The 20,142-nt window shown below is 50.3% G+C and overlaps 1 protein-coding gene and 1 long non-coding RNA gene across 6 annotated transcripts; one reads left to right on the top strand and one right to left on the bottom strand.

Annotated features, from left to right (window-relative positions):
* Positions 1 to 4,925: 4,925 nt before the first annotated feature.
* LOC131500308 (uncharacterized) lies at positions 4,926 to 9,704 on the bottom strand. The gene is made up of 2 exons (XR_009256230.1): positions 9,590 to 9,704; positions 4,926 to 7,015 (listed from the first exon to the last, which is right to left on the bottom strand). It is a non-coding gene; the product is annotated as an uncharacterized LOC131500308 (long non-coding RNA).
* On the top strand, positions 9,664 to 19,986 carry C17H19orf12 (chromosome 17 C19orf12 homolog). Of its 5 annotated transcripts, none has more exons than XM_058709331.1 (4): positions 9,850 to 9,962; positions 11,713 to 11,969; positions 15,377 to 15,546; positions 18,922 to 19,986. In XM_058709331.1, the coding sequence occupies exons 3-4, from the start codon at positions 15,387 to 15,389 to the stop codon at positions 19,185 to 19,187; spliced, it is 426 nt and encodes a 141-aa protein (XP_058565314.1). In that variant the 5' UTR covers positions 9,850 to 9,962; positions 11,713 to 11,969; positions 15,377 to 15,386; the 3' UTR covers positions 19,188 to 19,986. The 5 variants fall into 5 exon arrangements, with proteins under 5 accessions (XP_058565311.1, XP_058565314.1, XP_058565312.1 ...); XM_058709329.1 differs by lacking the exon at positions 9,850 to 9,962 and adding an exon at positions 10,005 to 10,293; XM_058709332.1 differs by lacking the exon at positions 9,850 to 9,962 and adding an exon at positions 10,005 to 10,293 and having other exon boundaries at positions 11,713 to 11,859.
* Positions 19,987 to 20,142: the final 156 nt, after the last annotated feature.

Genomic DNA, 20,142 nt, shown 5'->3' on the forward strand with positions numbered 1-20,142 from the left:
CCAACATTTTGTGTTGGAGACACTTTGAGAAGGTCCTGGGAAGATCTGAAGTTCCCATTCATTCAGGCCAGGCAGGCTGAGTAGAGAGAGTCTTCTGAAGCAGAAGCTGAGACAGAGGGCTGAAAGAGGAACCAGAAAGACACAGGCTCCTGGGGCTCCCCCTCTGTTTTCCCCACCTCTCTCTGGCAATCTTTAGGATTCTGTGTTGACATTCCACTGTAAGTGGGCTGACAACTTCAATAACTTTTGTTTATTAACATGAATAATGACTTCCATTAAACCTGAAATACTTGGAGACACCAACAAGGCTGATAACTATGAAATAATAATTATTTTAAAAATTTTCTTTAATGTTTATTTTTGAGAGAGTGAGACAGAGTGTGAGTGAGGGAGGGGCAGAGACACAAAATCCGAAGCAGGCTCCAGGCTCTGAACTGTCAGCACAGAGCCTGATGCGGGGCTTGAACTCACAGACCGCGAGACCATGACTTGAGCTTAACTGACTGAGCCACCCAGGCGCCCCTAAACAATAATTATTAGTGATAATCACTAGTGAATGCCAAGTACATACTAGTCATCTTTTAGGTGGCGAAGAAACAGGGGTAAATAAGGCATAGTAAGTTCCTCTCCTGTGGATTTCACATTCCAGGTGGGAGAGTGTCGGGCAAATGAGGGGTGCCCCATGCTCTCAAGAGTCTATCTTATCCAGGCTGTTTTTCTACTGAAAGGTTTGGCTTGCAGTCACCTCATTCCAAAGCATGGGTCATTGCAGATTTCTGATTCCCGACCAAGGTGGACAGACTCCTCTAGCTCAGGCCTTGGTGTCCTTCCTGGATCCCCTGACAGCACTACCTACAGTCCCCTCTATAGCATCGCAACACTAAGTGCCATCCATTTGTCTCCTTGTGTCTTCCCTCTCCAGGACCTCAGGGACCCATGATGAAGAATCGCATCTCTCTTGACTACTGCTCTATTCCCCCATCTGGAAAGGGGGCTGGCACCGACAGAGCGCTGAGTCCATGTTGGCAGATGGTTGGTTTGGCTGCGACATGGGATACCATTAACAGTAACTGGCCACTGAATTTGCATTGACTAGAAAGAACATAAGAAATGGTGGCTTTAGCCATGTAGTACTCTCCTCTGGACCTTAAAAAAAAACCTGCCAAATAATATTAATGGTAACCATTTGTGATAACCGGTCTCCAAGACAGTTCTCAATGACCCTCATGTATTGTAGTCACACCTTTGCGGAGCTCCCTGCCGTGCTGACAAATGCTGGGCTGCACCCACGCACAGGAAATTGAGGAAGTGACGGTGTGTAACTTTCAAAGCTAGATCATAAAGATAGGTGGCTCCTGCTTCGTGTCTTGGATCATTTGCTCTGGAAGAAGTCCACTGCTTAGCGGTGAGGATGCTCAGGCAGCCCTGTGGAGCAACCGAGGTGTCAAGGAACTGAGGCCCCCTTGCCGAGAGCCATGTAAATGTGTTCTGGTGGAAGCCCATCCTCCAGCCCCAGTCAAGCCTTCAAATGACTGCAGTCTCAGGACAGAGCCCAGGCTAGAACTGCCCAGCTAAAGCATGTCCAAATTCTTGACCCACAGAAACCGTGAGATGTATTAGACCTTCACTGTTGTCTGAGGCCACTAAGTTTTGAAGTAACCTGTTATGCAGCAATAATCACAGACAAGGCCAAGTTGGGAGCTGTTCCTTAATCCAACTGCTGACATTTCCTTGGTCTGATACACATTTTAGAAAAGGAGCTTCAGAAAATGTTACATTGTTAAAAGTTGCAACCTTAGGGGTGTGCTCACTTTGCAAATGCAACTTGAGAGATGCCCCTTAACCTCCAGCTCCTTGCCAGGACATTGCTACCCCTGAGCCCCTCCTACATAGATTCTGGAGCTTTCACTGCAAGAAAAGCAGGCTAACAAAGTGAGAGCCTTGACTGTCTAGTTTATTCCCACAACCAAGGTGGACAGCAAGAGTTGGCTATCTGGCTCAGAGGAAGCGAAGCTGGGATCTGGCTGGGAGGAGACCTTTCCTTTGCACACAGTGCGTCCTGCTCAGGGCTGAATTAACTCAATAATAAAGGAAAGGAAGACTTCATGCTATGTAAATAAACCCCAAATTCGGCCATTATTCATTTTTATTGAAATGGCATGCAAATTACTTAACTTAGCAGAAAGCAGCCCGGTGAAAACAAGGGGCATCAGGGGCCGGTCACATTCGTTGCAAATCCACACACGACGTTCCACTAGCCCTTAATTACTTGCCCGTGCACACCGGCGGGGCTGCGCCCTTTGTCTCGCTCGCTTTGCTGGCGGTGCTAGCGACTGGGACTCCCTCCCCCGCCCGGAGCAGATGGGCCCAGGGCCTTTGTTTTCCGGGTGAAGCAACGCGGCCGCCCCGCAAGCCTGGCCTCCGGGGCTGCCTGAGCAGGGGTCCCCGCAAGCCTGGCCCCCGGGACTGCCGAGCCGGGGTCCCCGCTGAGGTCTCTGCGCTCTCTGCGCTCCCTGCGCCGTGGCCTTCCCCTGATTGTCTGCCGCATTATTGGAAGCCTCTTTGCTCCCATTGTGTGGGCGCTGTAATCTCTGAGGTTCCTGGAGTTATTTTGAGGAGCTTACTTGAGAGCAATCCCTTGGCTCGCTCAGATCACTCTCCACGCTGCCGGCTCTGGCAGAGCCGCCACCACGCGCGGGCCTCTGATCCCCAGGACTGGCCTGGTGTGCCGCAGGCCCTGCTGCCCACCGACCTGGGCTGGCTCCTGCCTGGGGCTCCGCTAGCAAAGCTGATGGCGACTGAAAAAGAAAATCCTGCAGTGAGGATTTCGACCAAGGAAGGGGCAGCAAGTACTTAAGCCCAGACACCTGCTGGGAGCTGGGAGGTGGCCGAAGGAGGGGGCCCCTGGTAGAAAGGGCTATTGGGGGGTACTGGGTGTCCTCTCCGCATCACTGAATTCCTGACCCACGGAAATTGCCAGAGATGATACAGGTTTATCTCCCCCGACCTTCACCCAGAAGTCCCCGTTATCAGGGCCTGAGTACTGAGGTGAACAGAACATCATTAACTGCGCTCCTCCTCCCTCACCCCCCTCCAGTGGATAAGCATCCATGGGATCAGAGGGTATCTGCTTTCATAGCAGAGAAGCCGCTTGCGGAAAGGAATGTATGCCAATGGGATCCCTTTTTCCACTGGTTTCCATCCTGAAGTCAGGCACATGCTCCCCCAAGGCAACTGAAATTTTGCAGTGGATGGCCAGCTGTGGGTTAGGAATGGGGATAGGGAGAAGCTGAGACCCCAGGTAGTGCCAATGCTGTTGTGAATTCCAAGGCACCCCTCTTTTGGAAGCTCCAGCTATGGGATTATTTTCGTGTTGGAGAATTCCAGGGCCATTCTCCTCTCTTACTTTGTCCATATTCATAACTTCTCTGTTTTACCCCCCCTCAGCCTCTCCCTGCCTTCCAAGGCACTCAGCACCTTCCACAGCAGTAGCCTCCATCCTGTCCCTGCCATGAGAACAGAGGCCTAGAGGCCAGGAAGTGTGGGGTTTTGTGCTGATTCTGTGACTAACAGTGTAACCATGGAGAGTCCTTTCCCCTCTCTATTTCTTGGGGAGCCTAAGAAATCATCTGGAGACCAGGGCGCCTAGAAGATTTGAACTCTCTCTAAAGGCTGTGACTGGGGGGCCTCCACTTTTCCCAGGGCCCAGGAGATGTCCCCCACATCAGTAGTTCTGGACTCTAAGCTGAGAGTGTGTTTCACCAGGGACGTGTGGAAATGGTGGCTAGTCTCAGAGCTGGTTCTCACAGGGCTGGAGTGCTGTGGGTAGGTATTTGGGAACTTTTCATGGTCCTTAAATCCTTTCATTGTGGAGAGGTCCACTGGGCTTAAAGTTAGATTTAATGTCCAAGATTTGAGGACCATCCTTTTCCTGGAGGCTGTGACTTCCTGGCAGCTAAGATCATTGTGGTGGAATCAATGAACATGCTTCCAGATCCCGGCCTGGCCTCCAACAGCTGGGGGTCTGAGGCCAGTGAAGTAACCAGGAAGAAGTCCTGCCTCCCCCTCCCCTCTGCTCTTCTCCCCTCTGGGCTGCCATCCGAAATAGGATATTACTTAACTGAACTGTGCTTGAAGCTTCAAGGTCTCTATTGTATTCTAACATTATTTACTCCTTCTCAAAATATTGTTTATTGGGTTCATTTAATTCAAGGGCTCTAGGTATTTCTTCAGAAGTAATAAAAAAAAATCAGTGCTAGGCACTGAATGGTATGCCTACCCCCACCCCCACCCCCAATTCCTGTTGAAGCCTGAAACCCCAGTGTGACTGTCTTTGGGGAGGAGCCTATAAGGAGGTAATTAAGGTTCAGTGAGGTCTTAAGGGTGGAGCCCTGATGTGATAGGATTAGTGTTCTCATAAGAAGAGACACCAGAGACTTGGATCCCCGCTCCCTACCACAAACACAAAGAAGAGGCCATCGCCAAGGTGGAAGGCCTGCAAACCAAAAGATCTCTGAATGAAACCTGCCTTCCCAGCACCCTGATCTTGGGCTCACAGGCTCCAGAACTGTGGGGCATGTCGTGTAAATCCCCCGGTCTTTGGTAACTTGTTACGGCAGTCTGAGCAGAATAAAGCATGTGTGGATACGACAATGTATCTGACATGTTGAAGAAACTCTGTGTACCAGAAACTGACAACAGACACACAAACGCCAGGGGTCACTTAGTCACAGTCTGTACTGCAGCAAAGCAACCTCCCCAAACCCTCCAAACCATCCACATTCTGCCACGGAACAAAAGCCCAAACACATCAACGTTTAAAACAAAACCCAAAAAACAACAAAAGCAGCATTAAAGTAAAAACTACTTGGGAGAAAGAATTTCCATCCTATGAGCAATTTGAAATAAAAACTTCAGACTCATAATAGTGACTCTACCATCATTTTCTGTAATAAAACATCTATTATAACAGATATGGCAATACAATAAAAGTCCTATTGTTCCGGAAACTGTATTATAACTGAAACAGGATAATTATAGAAATACTTGCATGAGAATTGCATGTTCAACAGAACCATTGAAAATCACTCTTCTCACACTGAAAATAAGTCTTCCAGGTACAGAGAACTCTTCAGTGAGATCTGAAATAGAAGGCAAGGTGGCCTTTTTTTTTTTTCAAATCTTTTATAGCAGCATAACCTTCCAAAGCCCCCTCAGGGCCATCTGTAACATGTCTCCAAGGGCCCACCTGGCTCTGAGTTCCATACTTTATTTGGAAAACTAAAATCTGATGGTAGATTTTGAAGCAGGGCATCTCTCTATTCTTTCCACAGACAGATTTTAGGGTGAATCTCAGTTCTATCAAGTTCATTTTGTAAATTCTAACTTAGAATTTCTAGCTTCTAGAGCAGCGGACCCCTGGAACATTCTGCAGAGATCCAATCGTTTTTTGAAAGCATTGCTGGCACTGCGGCTCTCCCAGCCTTGTGGTTGACACGGGGGCTCTTGGCTCTGTTCCTCCTGAAGTCCTCACAGCAGCCCTTCGGTGTTGAGAGCAAGGATTCTTCTCATTTAGTAGCTGAGGAACCTGGGAACTGTCTGGATGGGAGGAGGGGCAGGGGATTTGTCTGGAAACTGCATTTGCACCGTAAGCACGCTGTTTTTCCTTAGCTTGCCTATTTATTTGATGTGGCTTTGGGGAAACTGACAAAAATTACAGAGGAGTAGGAGGCCAGAGGGCCTGTGAGCCATCCCTTGTCACCTGACTACTGACTTCTGATGCTCCCTCCCCGTAACTTGGCACTTGCAGGGCTGGAAACTGGAGGAAATTCACAGAACCATGATGGTGGCTGAGGGACCAAGGGAGTGTGCAGGGAGGAAATAACAACAACAACAACAACAACAACAACAACAACAACAACAATAAACATACTCAGCACCATGGCAAATAAGTAGACAGGTGCTGAGTGATGACTGAAGGGACATGATAGCCATCTACAGATATCTGAAGGATGTAAACACCAAGGAAGAAGATGAATTAATTATTTAGAGGCACAGTGATGAAGCTCCGGACCAGCTCCGTTACCAGCCCCCAAACCACCTTGCCCACAACAGTCCTTTCAGAATTAAGCTCCCCCAAGACCAAAGACAGGCAGCTTGATGGTCCCTCTGCACACAACAACTGTGATACAAGGCATGGGCCGAGCCTCCTACTTTCATTGTGCCAGCATGTACCATGTGTGTACTCAGATGCTTATCATCACGGCTGCCACTTGTTGAATACCTGGTGTTTTGCGTTGAATTGTGTCACCCCGAAGACTTTGTAGTCCTACCCCCAAAACTTGTAAATGTGACCTTATTTGAAAATAGAGTCTTTGAAGATGTCATCAAGTTCAGATGAGATCTTTAGGGTGGGCCTTTAATCCAATATGAAGAGGGAAGTTGGGGCACAGGCACAGACACACAGGGAGAATGCCACGTGATGACAGATGCAGGGCACAGCTGCAAACCACAAATGCCGAGGACTGACAGCCACACCAGAAGCTGGGAAGAGGCCAGGAGTGATGTCCCCCACAGACTTCAGAGGGAGCTTGGACCTGCCCACACGTTGGACTGCTCTCCGAAACGGAGACAATAAATTTCTGTTTTAAGACACCCACTTTGTGGTGCTTTGTTATAGGGCCCTACCTGCTACAGCAGTGTGATGAATATTTCCCATATGAAAGGAATGGCTTGCATCTTAGGGAGAAGGCTGGGGGCAAGGGATACCCCCTCCATCCCAAGGGCCAAGGAAGGAAGGGTGTCCTAGGCCCACCATATGGGGTTGGAATCCCTCCTGACCCAAAACCCTGGCTCTATGGTTGCAAGTCTGGATCAAGATCCCTGGGAATCCCTAAGCACAAGACTATGGAGCCTCCTTAGAGGTAATCTAAAATAGAAAGAAGGCTCAGTTGGTGGAGCATGTGACTCTTGATCTCGGGGTTGAGTTCAAGCTCCATGTTGGGTGTAGAGATCACTTAAAAAACATAAGAAATAAAAATTAAAAATGAATAAAAAACAAAAAGAACACTGTAAGATTTTAGTGTTCAAAATGACATCAAGTTTACTCATATGCTTTGATTAAGAGGTTGCAGGGGTTTATGTGTGTGTGACCTGTATATGGAATTGTCCAGCTCTGGGTCTGGGTTTTTTTTATCCTGAAAAAGCCATAAAAGGTAGGAGCTAGCTAACTCGAACTCTAGAAAAGTTGGGGTGGGGGGAAAGGTGCTGACTTCAGGGGGCCCCATGGCCTTCAGGCTGCATTCCTTCACATCCATCCCTTGCCCTCTACCCCATTTTAGATGGACCTTGCACCTTGCACCTTCCTCAAGCCCAGAGAGTCCTCCTGGGGATCGTGTCTCCCTTTGGCCCCTGATTCAGGATCTCTGACTCTCTGGCTTAGGGACATTTCTCCCTCCCCTCAGTGGTCATGGAGACAGCCCAGCAACCTTGGGGAGCCAAAGATGCTAAGTTAACATTTGGTGAATGTGTGGATCATAGTCTGAAGCTGGCTTTATGAATGCAGACCAGCAAGCTTTGGGATTCTTGCACCCTTCTGGAAAATGGTGGATTGTGAAGGCATGGGGTGGAATCAGATTTCCTGCCTCTCTGGGCACATGAGGCTCACATTTGGGACTCTGGAGATGTTTTTCGCGAGAATAATCTTGATCCCTATACATTTCCTCCTTTACTCTTCAGTAGTATCCTATGGGACAGGGACTATCATTGTTGTCATTTCCCAAATGAGGAAACTGAGGCATAGAGAAGTTGAATGACTTTCCCAAGGTCACCCAGCCAGATCTTAGGACTGTAAGCATTATGAGAGCACTATCTGTATGCTGGGCCAGGGCACAGTCACCATGATGGCGACCCTGCTGTGCACCTCCTTCACAGGACCGACTCTACAGGAGGCCCAGCTGACACTATGAGACTGTGGAATCATCTGTTACATTTATGGGCTTCTGTGTATGCACCCACTCATACCAGAATGAAGGTGCCAGGTTGCTGATAGGTGCAATGTTTGCGGGACTTCTTACAGTTCACCTTCTCTTCTCAAGAGGGTCCTGACCTTGAAGTTTCTTTCCCTTTCAGCATCTTTCCTGCCTACCAGTACTCCCCTTACCACCTCTAGGGAAGGAGTCAGCAGCCCAATTCTTTAATGAGCCACCAGAGGGAGCTGCCTGCAGAGAAACTAGAGAATCTCCCCCAGGTAGGGGCCTGGAGATGATTGAGCTATTCTTAGCCTCAGTTAACTTTCATTGTTGAATGTCACCCAAACTCAACAAAAGCTCCTACTCAGAAATGGATGGATTTCACTGTGGCCAGGGAACCCTGGTTAATGCTCAAGGCCCTTTCTCACAGGAGGACAGAAGGGAAACGGAAGTAACAAAAATGATGATAGTTATAGAGTATAAAGTTTCAATTCTGCAAGATAAATACATGCTAGGAATCCATGCAGCATACTGCCTACAGCTGATAATATTGTATCATACACTAAATGTATACTAAAGAGGGTAAATCTTATGTTGTGTTCTCATCTCTCTCTCTCTCTCTCTCTCTCACACACACACACACACACACACACACACGATAATAGTAATAATAAAGAGAGTGGGAAAAAACTTCTGAAGTGATTGATATGTTTATGGTATAGATTGTGATGATGGTCTCACAGGTATATGCTTATCCCCCAACTCGTTGGCTTATATACCTTAATATGTACAGCTTTTTTAAGTCAGCAAATATATATACCTTTTTTTTAAAACATCTTATTGGGGCATGTATATACTATAGTATATATGTCTGTTTAAATATATGGTATATATATATGCATATGTGTTTATATCTGTGTGTGTACATACATGGTATTTATATGTGTATATATGCATGTATATATGTGGTATATACATATGTGTGTACTTTCCCACTCAAAAGAGGAAAAAGAAGAAAAGGAAACAAGATGACTGGTGGTGTAAAAGAGGCCCATCCTCCGGGTGTCTACAGTACCCTGGAAAGCCAGGCTAAGTGCTGGGTTCAGCAAGGTCTTCGAGCCAGGTGGACCCAGGTTAGAGTCTGAACCCTGACACACCCTACCTGGGTGGCCTTGGGCAGACCCACCTCTCCATGCCTGGCTTTTCCTATCTGTAATATGGCAGTGGCAACCATGCCTAGGTGACAGGACTACTGCCAGGATTAAGTGGTATAGTCCACGGAAAGCCACCAGAGCCTTTTTCAGATTTGAAATGGTTCAAGGCCAGCCCTTGTGAGCGCGTGTGTAGGAGCACGGGGGTGGGGGAGGGGGTGGGGGGAATCTCCTCCATACTCTCTCGAAAGTATCCCCTGCACCCCCTCCCCACCTCTGCCCCCTCCCAACAGTCTCCCCAACCTCAGCTTTGTCCTGGAAGCTGGAGTCCCCTTCCCTTGGAACCCTGGGAGTAAATCGAGCGCTTAGCCTTTCAACCCCCCAGACCCAGAGGCGTCTGGTGCCAGCACCGGCCTCCAGCTTATGTTGGACTTTGGCCCATACATTCACCGAACATTAATTTAGTACCTTTGGCTTCCCGTGGTTGCTGGGCTTCCCGTGGTTCCCATGATCGCTGAGGGGAGGGAGGATAGTCCCTAGGCCTGAGGGTCAGAGATCCTGAATCAAAGGTCAAAGGGAAAGAGGATCCCAGGAGGCCTTTCCGGGCCTGAGGGAGTTGCAAGGTGCCAAGCGCATCTAAAACGTGTGCGGGCTGGGGTAGAGGACAGGGGATGGACGCGCTGGAGCGCAGCTTGGGGACCACGGTGACTTCAGCCTGCACGGCCCAGCCTGTCGGAGGCCTGGGCCCGGAGGAGGAGGAGGGGCGCCGCCTGCGCCCTCGGGCTCCGCGGCGAGCCTGGGCCCGGCCGGCTGCGGGAGCGCGGCGCTACGCGGCGCCGGGGTGAGTGGCGGCCGGAAGGCCCCCCTTGCGGGCGAGCCGGAAGGCGGGAGGGCGGAGCCCGGGCCGCCGCGGGTGCCGGGGGACGCTCGGCGGCGCGGGACTCGGGTCGCGCGGGTCTGGGGCTCCCGGCGGCGACGCGGGCGGCGGGCCGCCTCCCAGCGGGGGGAAGGGCCTCCGTGCGCCGGCGTCGCGCGGGGTGAGGCCGGGCGCCCAGGAGGTGGGGCCGGGAGGCCTGCGGGCTGCCCTGCCGGGCCTAGCCTGTCACGTTGCTAGGGTATTCATTTTCCATATGAAGACACTGAGGCACGGAGAGGCTGACGTCACATCAGAAGTAAGCAGTAGCAGCCGAGCTGGGTTTAGAACCCGGGCTGCCAGACTTGGGGGTGGGGGCTCGTACGCAGCGGTGCGCCACGCAGTGACCCGGGTTTGTGTGTGTGTGTGACCTCCTCAGTTACCCACGTGTATGTGTCCTCCTCAGTAACCCGGTGGGTGGGTATCACCCTCCTCAGTGTCCCAGGTGCGTGGGCGGGGGGGGGGGGGGGGGGCGGGCAGGATGGAGTCCTAGTTAGGATACCGGGTGAGTCAGCACCCCTGGACTCGCCCTATGGGGAATGTTTAGAGATGACCCGAATGGATGTCAATGATTTAGGAGGGGCGAATTAGTTTGGTGAGGACAGGTGGCTTCTTTAGCCTTGAAAAAAGGAAACAGACTTTGAGAGGCTGCATGGGCCAGGTAGGTAGGTAGGTTGGTAGGTAAGGTCACTCTGCCCAGGCCTGTGACAGAGAGAAGGCAGTACCTGCTTTGCTGTTCATGGGCCTGTTCATGGGCCAGGTAGGCCTGTTCATGGGCCAGGTAGGTAGGTAGGTTGGTAGGTAAGGTCACTCTGCCCAGGCCTGTGACAGAGAGAAGGCAGTACCTGCTTTGCTTTGGCCTCCTTGGTACAAGAAGATAGGCCAGGGCGGCTTGCTCTCTTGATGTTTTTTTTTCTTTTTTTTTTTTTTTTTAAGTTTATTTATTTATTTTGAAAGAGAAAGAGCATGGGCGGTGGAGGGGAAGAGGGAAAGGGCGCGTCAGAGAATCCCAAGCAGGCTCCGCACTGACAGTGTGAAGCCCCACTGGGGGCTGGAACTCAGGAACCGCCAGATCATGACCCGAGCCGAAGTCAAGAGCTGGACGCTTGCCCACAGAGCCACCCAGGCGCCCTGCTCTTTCGATTTTTTACAAGAAATCTGAAATCAGATGTATGTGAAATCAGATCTCTTAATACTGGCAACCAGCTGAGTTTTTAAAAAGTCTATGGGCGGGGCGCCTGGGTGGCTCAGTCGGTTAAGCGGCCGACTTCGGCTCAGGTCTGGATCTCGCGGTCCGTGAGTTCGAGCCCTGCGTCGGGCTCTGTGCTGACAGCTCAGAGCCTGGAGCCTGTTTCGGATTCTGTGTCTCCCTCTCTCTGACCCTCCCCCGTTCATGCTCTGTCTTTCTCTGTCTCAAAAATAAATAAACGTTAAAAAAAAAATTAAAAAAAAAAGTCTATGAGCTAATCTGACAATGCTGCTGGGATCCAGGAGTAACCCTGGCCCCAGGGCATACAGAGGTGGGAAGACCAGGTTTACAGGAGCCAGTGCACACAGTGGAAGTTGATGACTTCCAACAGATGAGTAGAAAGTACTGAAGACTGCAGGTGAGCAAGATCTCTGTCTGAGTCCTTAGGGGCTTGCTTTTCTAATTTTTTGTTTTTTGTTTTTTAAACAGGGTGCATGGAGGTCTGTGTTAGAGCTGAAGCCCCCCTCTCTCTCCTGTCTCACAATCTGGTCCGTCTCAAAAAGCCGCGCTGCAGTCTCAGGGATGGGCTCATCTCCCTCTTTCCCAGAACCTTGCTGTAATCAGCAGACCAGCCTGGTGCGTGGAGAAAACCAGGGCTGCAAGTTGGCATTTGCCTTCCCTGTGGCTGGCAGATGGGCTTTCTGTGACCAGAACCTGTTTTGTGGACAAATCTGATTCTGAAATAGGTGTGATATGGGAGGGGAGGCCCCATTCCCACTCTCTGAGGTCTGTCCCCATCAGAGTACTCTTCCTCCCTCCTCCCTCCTTCCTCGCTTCCCTGTTGCTTACAGACAAAGGCAAGCTTGGAGTGGGAGAAGGAGCAGGACTGCTTCCTCCCTCAGTCTGGCAAGCCTGGAGAAGTCAGGAGGCTGAGCTTCTTAGCAAGGAGTCAGGAGAAGGGGTTACAAACCTTTCTTCCACAAGAGTCTATTGATGCTCTAGCTTCTAAAATGATTCCTGCAAGGAAATTAAGCCAGCTTTCCCTTGGATTGAGGCAGCCACAGTGCCACTGCTTTCTGTGGTGTAGAGCTATTGAGCCCAGCCAGAGTTGGGCCACTTCTTCCCCTGCCCTCCCACACACCGTGACACCTGCTGGTCCTCCAGTTCTGCAGAGCCCTGGGCCTGTGCCTTGTGCTGGTCTGCCTGGGCAAAGTGGAGGTTGAGAACAGCACTTGCACAATGATGCCTTATGAGCCCCTCTGGGTTTATGTAAAGTCAATCAGAGCAGGTCGGAAGCTAGGGTTTTTTTGATGGACAATAGAGCGTGATGTGGCTGTTTCCTGCCTCGTTTACATGTGTTTTCTTGCTGTGCAGAAACGGTTTCGAGAGTGCAGATCATAATGTTGCAGAAAACCTGTTTTAGGAGTGGTGTCTGGGCAGAGTGCACTGGCCAGGAGGCCAGCCTTGCAGACCACCCTTGGGGTCTTCATGTGCCCGGAAATGGGAAGCTCACTGCAGCTTCCCGAGGGGCTTTCCTAGGACGGGAGCTTTGTCTCCCTTTCCCTAGCATAATTGACTGATAAAAAGCTAGATATAAACCAGATATAAAGTATACAATGATTAGACGTTCTACAGGAGGGTTTTTAGCTTTTTAAATTTTTTTTTTCAACGTTTTTTATTTATTTTTGGGACAGAGAGAGACAGAGCATGAACGGGGGAGGGGCAGAGAGAGAGGGAGACACAGAATCGGAAACAGGCTCCAGGCTCCGAGCCATCAGCCCAGAGCCTGACGCGGGGCTCGAACTCACGGACCGCGAGATCGTGACCTGGCTGAAGTCGGACGCTTAACCGACTGCGCCACCCAGGCGCCCCAGGGTTTTTAGCTTTTTGAAAGGCTTGACCATGAAATTAAATGCCTTTGGTTATCAATATTTGAAATAAATGAGCATTTGAAATAAAACTCATTTTGTTTTCATAGCTTCACAGGACCATGGCTACTGGGTGTTTCAAGTCCCACCCTCCATCCCCTCATGTTGTAGTGACTTCTGCTGTGTGCAGTCCCTTAGCTCTTGTAATGCTATTTTACTCTTGTGACACTTGTGAGTGGACAAGTCTTGACCCTCAAGTGGGCTGCCTTCCAGGGAGGAGAAGGCAGCATGTACTCTGCGAGAGGCTGCCAGTAGTGAGCAAAGGTGCCTGGAAGCTGGGAGGTGCCTTGATGGGTCCAGGACACACGCAGCCAAAGCAGGAACGGGCATCCTGACTTCTCCTCCAGTCCCTCGAGCGGCCCTTCAGGGCCTGCCCCTCATTGCCTCTATACCCCACTTGGTCAAACAGACGCATTCGGGGGATGCTTGTTTGCAGTTTCTGAACTTGAGGACTAAGTAAGAGATGTCAGATGTCCTGGGTCACGCTCTCTTAGGGTCTTGCTGTCCAAAGTGGGGTTAGAAGACCAGCTGGAGGCTTGTTCGAAATGCACAATCTCAGCCCACTCCTACTGGCTGTACTTAGCAAGGTCGTCAGTGGTTCCTGTGCACTGTGGAGAATCACTGATCTCAAGAATATTGCAGGGACCAGAGCACAGGAGACTTCTTACCTCTCTGGGGACTGCACAGAAGTTCTGAAACCTGACTGTGGTGATCCAGCAGGCCCACACACTTCGTTCTAAGGGCTCAAATTGCTCTCCCAGGATTGGGAGGGTAATTTTACATTAGAGGCTGGTTCTGGATTATCCTTGGGTCAAAAAGAAGATGTAACCAAAAGATATTGAGCAACAGGGTCTGCCCCAAACTTTGCAAGTTCCTTTAGCAACATTCCTTTAGCAAATGTGTCAGCTCTGAGTGAAAACGGGAGTGATGGAAAGGAAGTGCCCACTGAGTCTTGGGTTCAGCTGAAGCGGGAAGGAGAAGCACCAGCTCGGGCCGCTTTGATTTTAGCCCCCAGCCCAGGCAGGTGGCCCATCAGTGTAGTGGCTCTCCATTCACGCCCACCCTGGGTCAGAGCCCACCCTGCCCTTGCCCTGCCTGCCTGCCAGTTTCCCCCAGTATGGCAAACAATTTCCTGACCTCAGAGAAGTTTTCTAAGGTCATTGTTCCAAAGGCCCATCTGTCTCTGTCCAAACATATGCAACCCCCTGGAATTCTTTGGTTTATTTTATTCTCCAATTGTTTCATATTACCATGTCATCCTGTCTCTGTCTTTGATACCCCACATGCAGAACTGGTTTGGGTTTAGGAGTGGTGTGTGTCAGTAACAGAATGTCCATTTATTTATTTTTTACATTATTTTTAAGAGAGAGAGAGAGAGGCACAGCACAAGTGGGGGAGGGGCAAAGAGAGAGGGAGACACAGAATGGGAAGCAGGCTCCAGGCTCTGAGCTGGCAGCACAGAGCCTGATGCGGGGCTCGAACTCACAGACAGTGAGATCATAACCTGAGCCCAAGTCAGACGCTTAACCAACTGAGCCACCCAGGCGCCCCCAGAATGTCCATTTAGAGCCATCATGTCTCAGGACCTGCAGTATTCCCGACTCGCACTGGCCACTTTGCATCCATTCTACTTACACCTTTCAAGAATCCAGCTCGTAGGTGGTTTGTCTCCATATTACAGGTGAGGAATGTGACGGTCTGCTCAGGGTCATGCAGCGGGCAAGTGCGGGCACAAGTCCGGTGTGGTCTCACAGCCCAACACTTTCCCCTTTACTGGCTTGGCGTGAGCTCAGTTGCACTGTCACACAAAAGAGGACTCGAGGCCAGGACTTTCTGCACCCTGCCGGGCTTTGCACACTGGGGATGCCTGAGCCAGCAGGACGGTCGCTGATGCAAGAGAGGTCAGTCTTGCCTCACTTGTGGTGAACCGGTAGAGCCTGCAGTCGGGGTTGCTCCTTAATCTGTCCTAAGTCAGAAGTTAAGCAGAGAGAAAAGAAGACCTTTCACCCATTCTGCTGATTCTGTTTGCTTGTTAACTAAATGCTACCCTGCTTTGTCTGTGACAACTTTTCACGTGACGGAGTGCTGTCGGTCGTGCGTATGGTGGAGCTACTGTTCTCTACTGAAAAATGAGGACTCTTCCTCAAAACTCTAGGGAGAGTAACATTTGGGTGGAAATACACTGACACCCATTGAAAGTCTCCCTCTGAAATGCTTCCTTTGAGGCTTGCCGAGATGCCCGTCGTGGTAGGAGACATCATGAAGCTGCTCTGCTCCATTTCCGAGGAAAGGAAAATGAAGGCGGCCGTCAAGCACTCTGGGAGGGGCGCCCTGGTCACAGGGGCCGTGGCCTTCGTCGGGGGCCTGGTTGGAGGCCCACCCGGACTAGCTGTTGGTAAGCGTGAATCCCTTGCAGGGGCGGCCAGCCTGGTGGGTGTTGTGAAGAAGGCCTTTGAGACCACGGAGACCTCATAAAGGTCTCTGTCCCGTGTGAGATGTTCGGTCAAGTTGCTTCTGTGAAATGATCTCTGTGTACATAATGTATCCTATTGAAAACGCAGCTTCTGAGTGTGAATGTCTCAGAAGTGCAGGGCGTTCTTGGAAATGGCATGTGTCATGCAGACCTGGGGGATGCCTCTCCCCGCAGGGGTGTGTCCTAGAGTCCGAAGATATCGGGGTGTCCTGGGTCCCTTGGATAGTCTCCTAACCCCATCACCATTGCATATCACTGCAGAAGGGAACCAGGGAGGAGGCTGGGATTTGCTGAGCACCTGCTAGGAGCACATGCTGTCTGGCCATTTTACATAAGCCCATTCAGAGAGACTGCCCCATTCTGAAAGCAAACAATCTAATGCAGAAACAGCAATAAACTATGCTAGAGTGGCCATCCCTGCCCCTTTCTTTTGCCACCTGCTTCTATTTGAGAGCCAGTTTCTGGCAATGAATGGAGGTTTGGCTGATTTTCCCATCATTCCTTGGAGATAGGATGAGGTTGCTTCCTTTGGATTAGGAATAGGAAGGAAGAATTCCTGTGTGGCCTGAACTGTGGGCTAGGGTGGCATTAGTGAGCTGGCTGCTGTGTGGGCCTGACTTGAGGAGGGGCTGGATTATGCCTCCCTTGAGGTGCCTCAGATGGACCCTGAAACATAGGAGCATTGGCTAAAGACATGGCCTGCTGCATTGGGCTCAGTGAATCCTTAACTGAATGCCTGCCTTGTGCTGGGGAGGCTGTGCTGGGGACATCGGAGAGCTCAGAGTCTGGTGGAAATCCTGTCTGTACACGAGTATAGGCTGGAGAGGTGACTGTGTGTCTGCCAGGTTGGCTTCTGTTTCCCAGCTCCCCAGCATGGCTTCCTGCTCTGTTCTGCCTTTCTATAGCAGGATGGGCATATCCGAGGACATTTCATGAAGCTGAGATCACACTGGGGAGTGAATCAGCATGTGGGTGGCCCCAGACCTTCCACATGTACATTTCCCTTTCCAAACTGTGAATTAGTGAGTCCTGACTTCAGCTTCTCACCATCCAACAAGCAGCCAGTGAGGGCGGAGACCAGGCCATTGCCTCTTTCCTCAGCGACATTCTGTATCTTTGTCCCACCCCATCTAGTGCACTCAGGGGCGGTCTTGATAGGATCGTTTATCATATAGCTGTTCTCAGATGCCATTGTGGGAGCATATATTTTATTCGGATTATGTAAAAGCTGGTGGAGAACAGGATGTCTGCAAAGAGAACCCGGGGGATTCGCTACTTGCAGCCCCTGCTCGTGGGCGGGAGTATCATTTTACCCAGAAAACAAAGGAATTTTCTCTTCTCCAAAGAGTTAGTAATTTGCTGGTCGATATTCCTGGCGACTTTTTGCATTAAGTGCTGCTCTAAATCAAATATTGATGTTCTCATAAAGGTTTAGTGCAGATGTGTGCAACTCTTGTCGACTCTAAGCACTTCACGGGTGTCATGGGGAAAAGTTCAGTAAAACTTGTAAATTACTGATTTTCCCTCCCCAGAATCCTCCCTGCCTTAGGAGCAGAAGGGGAGCCTGTCCAGGGGCAGTGCTGAGGCTCCAGGACTCTATGTTGGCCTGGTCTCTGTCTCAGGGGAGGGTGTGCTTCTTGAGAGGGTGCAGGTTTACGGCGTGTGTGTAGGGTCCAGCCTACATATGGGTCCTCCCTGGCCCGGGGCTGTATTCTTTCAGATAAACCTCTTATTTGGGAGCAGTAGTAGATGTACAGAGAAGTTGGCAGGACCATGCAGAGAATTCCTGTATATCCCTCACCCGGTTTCTGTTCCCCTAACATTAACGTCTTGTATTACAATGGTACGTTTGTCAAAACTAAGAAGCCAACACTGATACCTGACTATTAGCTATTCTTCAGACTTTATTTGGATTTTGGCAGTTTTTGCATTAATGAACTTTTCCTGTCCCCAAATCCAGCTCAAGATATCACACTGCATTTAATCCTCATGTCTCCTTAGTCTCCCCTGGTCTGTGACGGTTTCTCAGACTTTGCTTGTCTTTCAGAGCCTGGGTAGCTTTGAGGAATATTGGTCAGGTATTTGTAGAATGCCTCTCCGTTTGGGTCTGCCTGATGAGTTTCTCGTGATTAGCCTGGGGTTATGGACCATGGAAGGAGGTGGTGTGCCTATTTCATAGTGCCATTTCAGGGACACGTGACACCCACAGGGCCTCCCTGGTGACACCCACCTTGCTCACCTGGTTAAGGTGGTATTTGCCAGGTTTCTCCACTGTGAAGTTACCGTTTCCCATTTCCATGCTCTGCTCTACTCGTTGGAAGAGAGTTGTCATGTCCAGCTAGCTGGGCTGCATATTTTAAATACCTGATCATTGATATTTGAAAATCATGGGACCTTTTGAAGATACAAATCTAGCATTCTGTGCAGTACCAATGGGTTGGCAAGGGGTGGCCACGGCCCATTTAGACAGGGAAACAGCTCCCTGTCACCCACAGGCTCACCCAGCCTTCCTCATTCCTCTCAGCCCCCTGCCTGGCCCCTGAAGGCACTAGGGTTTGAGACCTCTGCCCCAGGGTGCCTTTCTGTAACAAGCCTGCATCCCACTTGATTAGACAGGACTTTCCGTTGACATAAGGGCATCAAGTCCCCAAATCGTGTGCCTTAAATTTGATCATAAATTTACATTTAAAAACACTGATTATGCCCTTTTGGGGCTGCTGAAAAAGAAATAGTTGAGTAAGTTAAATCTGATATTTATCATCATACAGCTCTGGAGGGGTTGCATTAAAAATAGTTGTTTCAAGAGTAAAGGTCTCCTTATCTGTCCCCAGGGTCCTTTAAGCACATGATTTCACTAGAAATTTCCAAAGTTCAGGGGCAAAGAGCATATTAGACACTCAATGGAGAAAACTCTGCCTCACCACTGAGATAATTCTCCTTGAAAATGCACTTGATCCCAGCTCTCTCCTTTCAGATGAGGGAGATTTTTGTGGGAAGCATGGGAGCCTTTGGCCCCTGGAAAAGATTGTAGTTAGCACAGCTATGAGGTGGGAGACGCTTCGTGCAGAGCTTAAGGAAGGGCATGCTTGGGTGTCAATTATACGGACCCAAATGGACTAAAGACCACATAAACCTCTGCCCCCCGCACTGTGGGGTAGAGCGGGCACAGAGCCGAGCCCGTTCTGGCCCTCCCTGAATGTGCCTACTCGTCATGGTGGTGGACGTGCTCTCTGCAAGAACCTGAGACCGTCATTTACGATTACGGCCCAACTAATTAAGCCTTCCCTTGTTTTCTAGGGGGGGCCGTCGGGGGTCTATTAGGTGCATGGATGACAAGCGGACAGTTTAAGCCAATTCCTCAGATCCTAATGGAGCTGCCACCCTCTGAGCAGCAAAAGCTCTTTAATCAAGCCACCGCCATCGTCAGGCACCTGGAGTGGATGGACGCCGTGCAGCTGACCACGCTGGTCATGGGCAGTGAGGCCCTGCAGCAGCAGCTGCTGGCGATGCTGGTGAACTATGTCACCAAGGAGCTCCAGGCCGAAGTTCAGTACGATGACTAGGTCGTTCCTCCTGGGACGCAGGGGTCTCGTGTACGTGATTCAGACCCACAGAAGGGGACAGGGGGTTTGGGAAAGCCCCACATCATCAGTGTGTTACCTTGCGTGGAATGAAAGCTGCTGGAGAGGTTACTGCGGCGCGGTATCATGCTCTGGAGATTATTTATGAAGATGTCGTGTTTTGGGGTCGTGTGCACTAATATGCACTGACCACCCTGTGGCTGGAAGGCTGGTGAAGAGCGACATCAGTGACAGCTTTCCGGGTCCACTATTACTCACAAGGCAGTGTGGCGGAAGGCCCTTGTGTTCCACCTCCCCACCTGTGAAGGAGTCCTGTCCTAAGCACCTGTTAGAGGACGCCTGTCCTAAGCACCTGTTAAGGGACCTGTTCCTCCCCTGGGGCCCTGGGTCTCAGGACCTGGGAGCTGGCCCATGAGGGAATCACATTTCCCTCATGTGCCCCTTCCCTGGCCAGTGACTTCCAAGTGTCCCTTCCATGGAGGGGCGGTCGGCATGTTGAGTGAAGCCACAACATCAAGGCCCCCAGCCCTTCTCCCACGTGGCATACCTGGGCTCTCACCGTCCCAGGGGCTTACTCTCCCCATCTGAAAAGTCGTGGTAGTTCTTGAGGTTTGCTTTTCAAATTAAGTACTTTCAGTAAAAAGTGTTGCTCTTTCTGAATTGATAGAATCTAGGAAATGCGTCCACCCTAAATTCTCCCTTAATACTATATTCACTTTGTTTTCGGAACCGTAACTTGACTAGGTGTTATCAAATTGCAATAAATGTTTTCTGAACAGGCCTCTTCTCACATATTTTGTGTAAAGCATTTCTAACACCTGGAGTGCAAGGGAATGCTGGATTTGTGGCTCTAAAGGATGACAGAAGCCTCCCAAGTCCAGTGCTTGAGACCCAGTTTTCCAGGTTTCCTGCTTCAGCCTCCCTGTGCTGCCATGTG

Source organism: Neofelis nebulosa, chromosome 17 (genome assembly GCF_028018385.1).
Source record: "Neofelis nebulosa isolate mNeoNeb1 chromosome 17, mNeoNeb1.pri, whole genome shotgun sequence".
NCBI classification, from domain to species: domain Eukaryota; kingdom Metazoa; phylum Chordata; class Mammalia; order Carnivora; family Felidae; genus Neofelis; species Neofelis nebulosa.

Excerpts from the sequence above, each read along its gene's own strand:
- C17H19orf12 (XM_058709328.1), top strand. The coding sequence starts at position 9,793 with ATGGACGCGCTGGAGCGCAGCTTGGGGACCACGGTGACTTCAGCCTGC. Across the intron at positions 9,963-15,376 it reads CGGCGCTACGCGGCGCCGGG|GCTTGCCGAGATGCCCGTCG; the intron begins GTGAGTGGCGGC and ends GCTTCCTTTGAG. Across the intron at positions 15,547-18,921 it reads CCCACCCGGACTAGCTGTTG|GGGGGGCCGTCGGGGGTCTA; the intron begins GTAAGCGTGAAT and ends CTTGTTTTCTAG.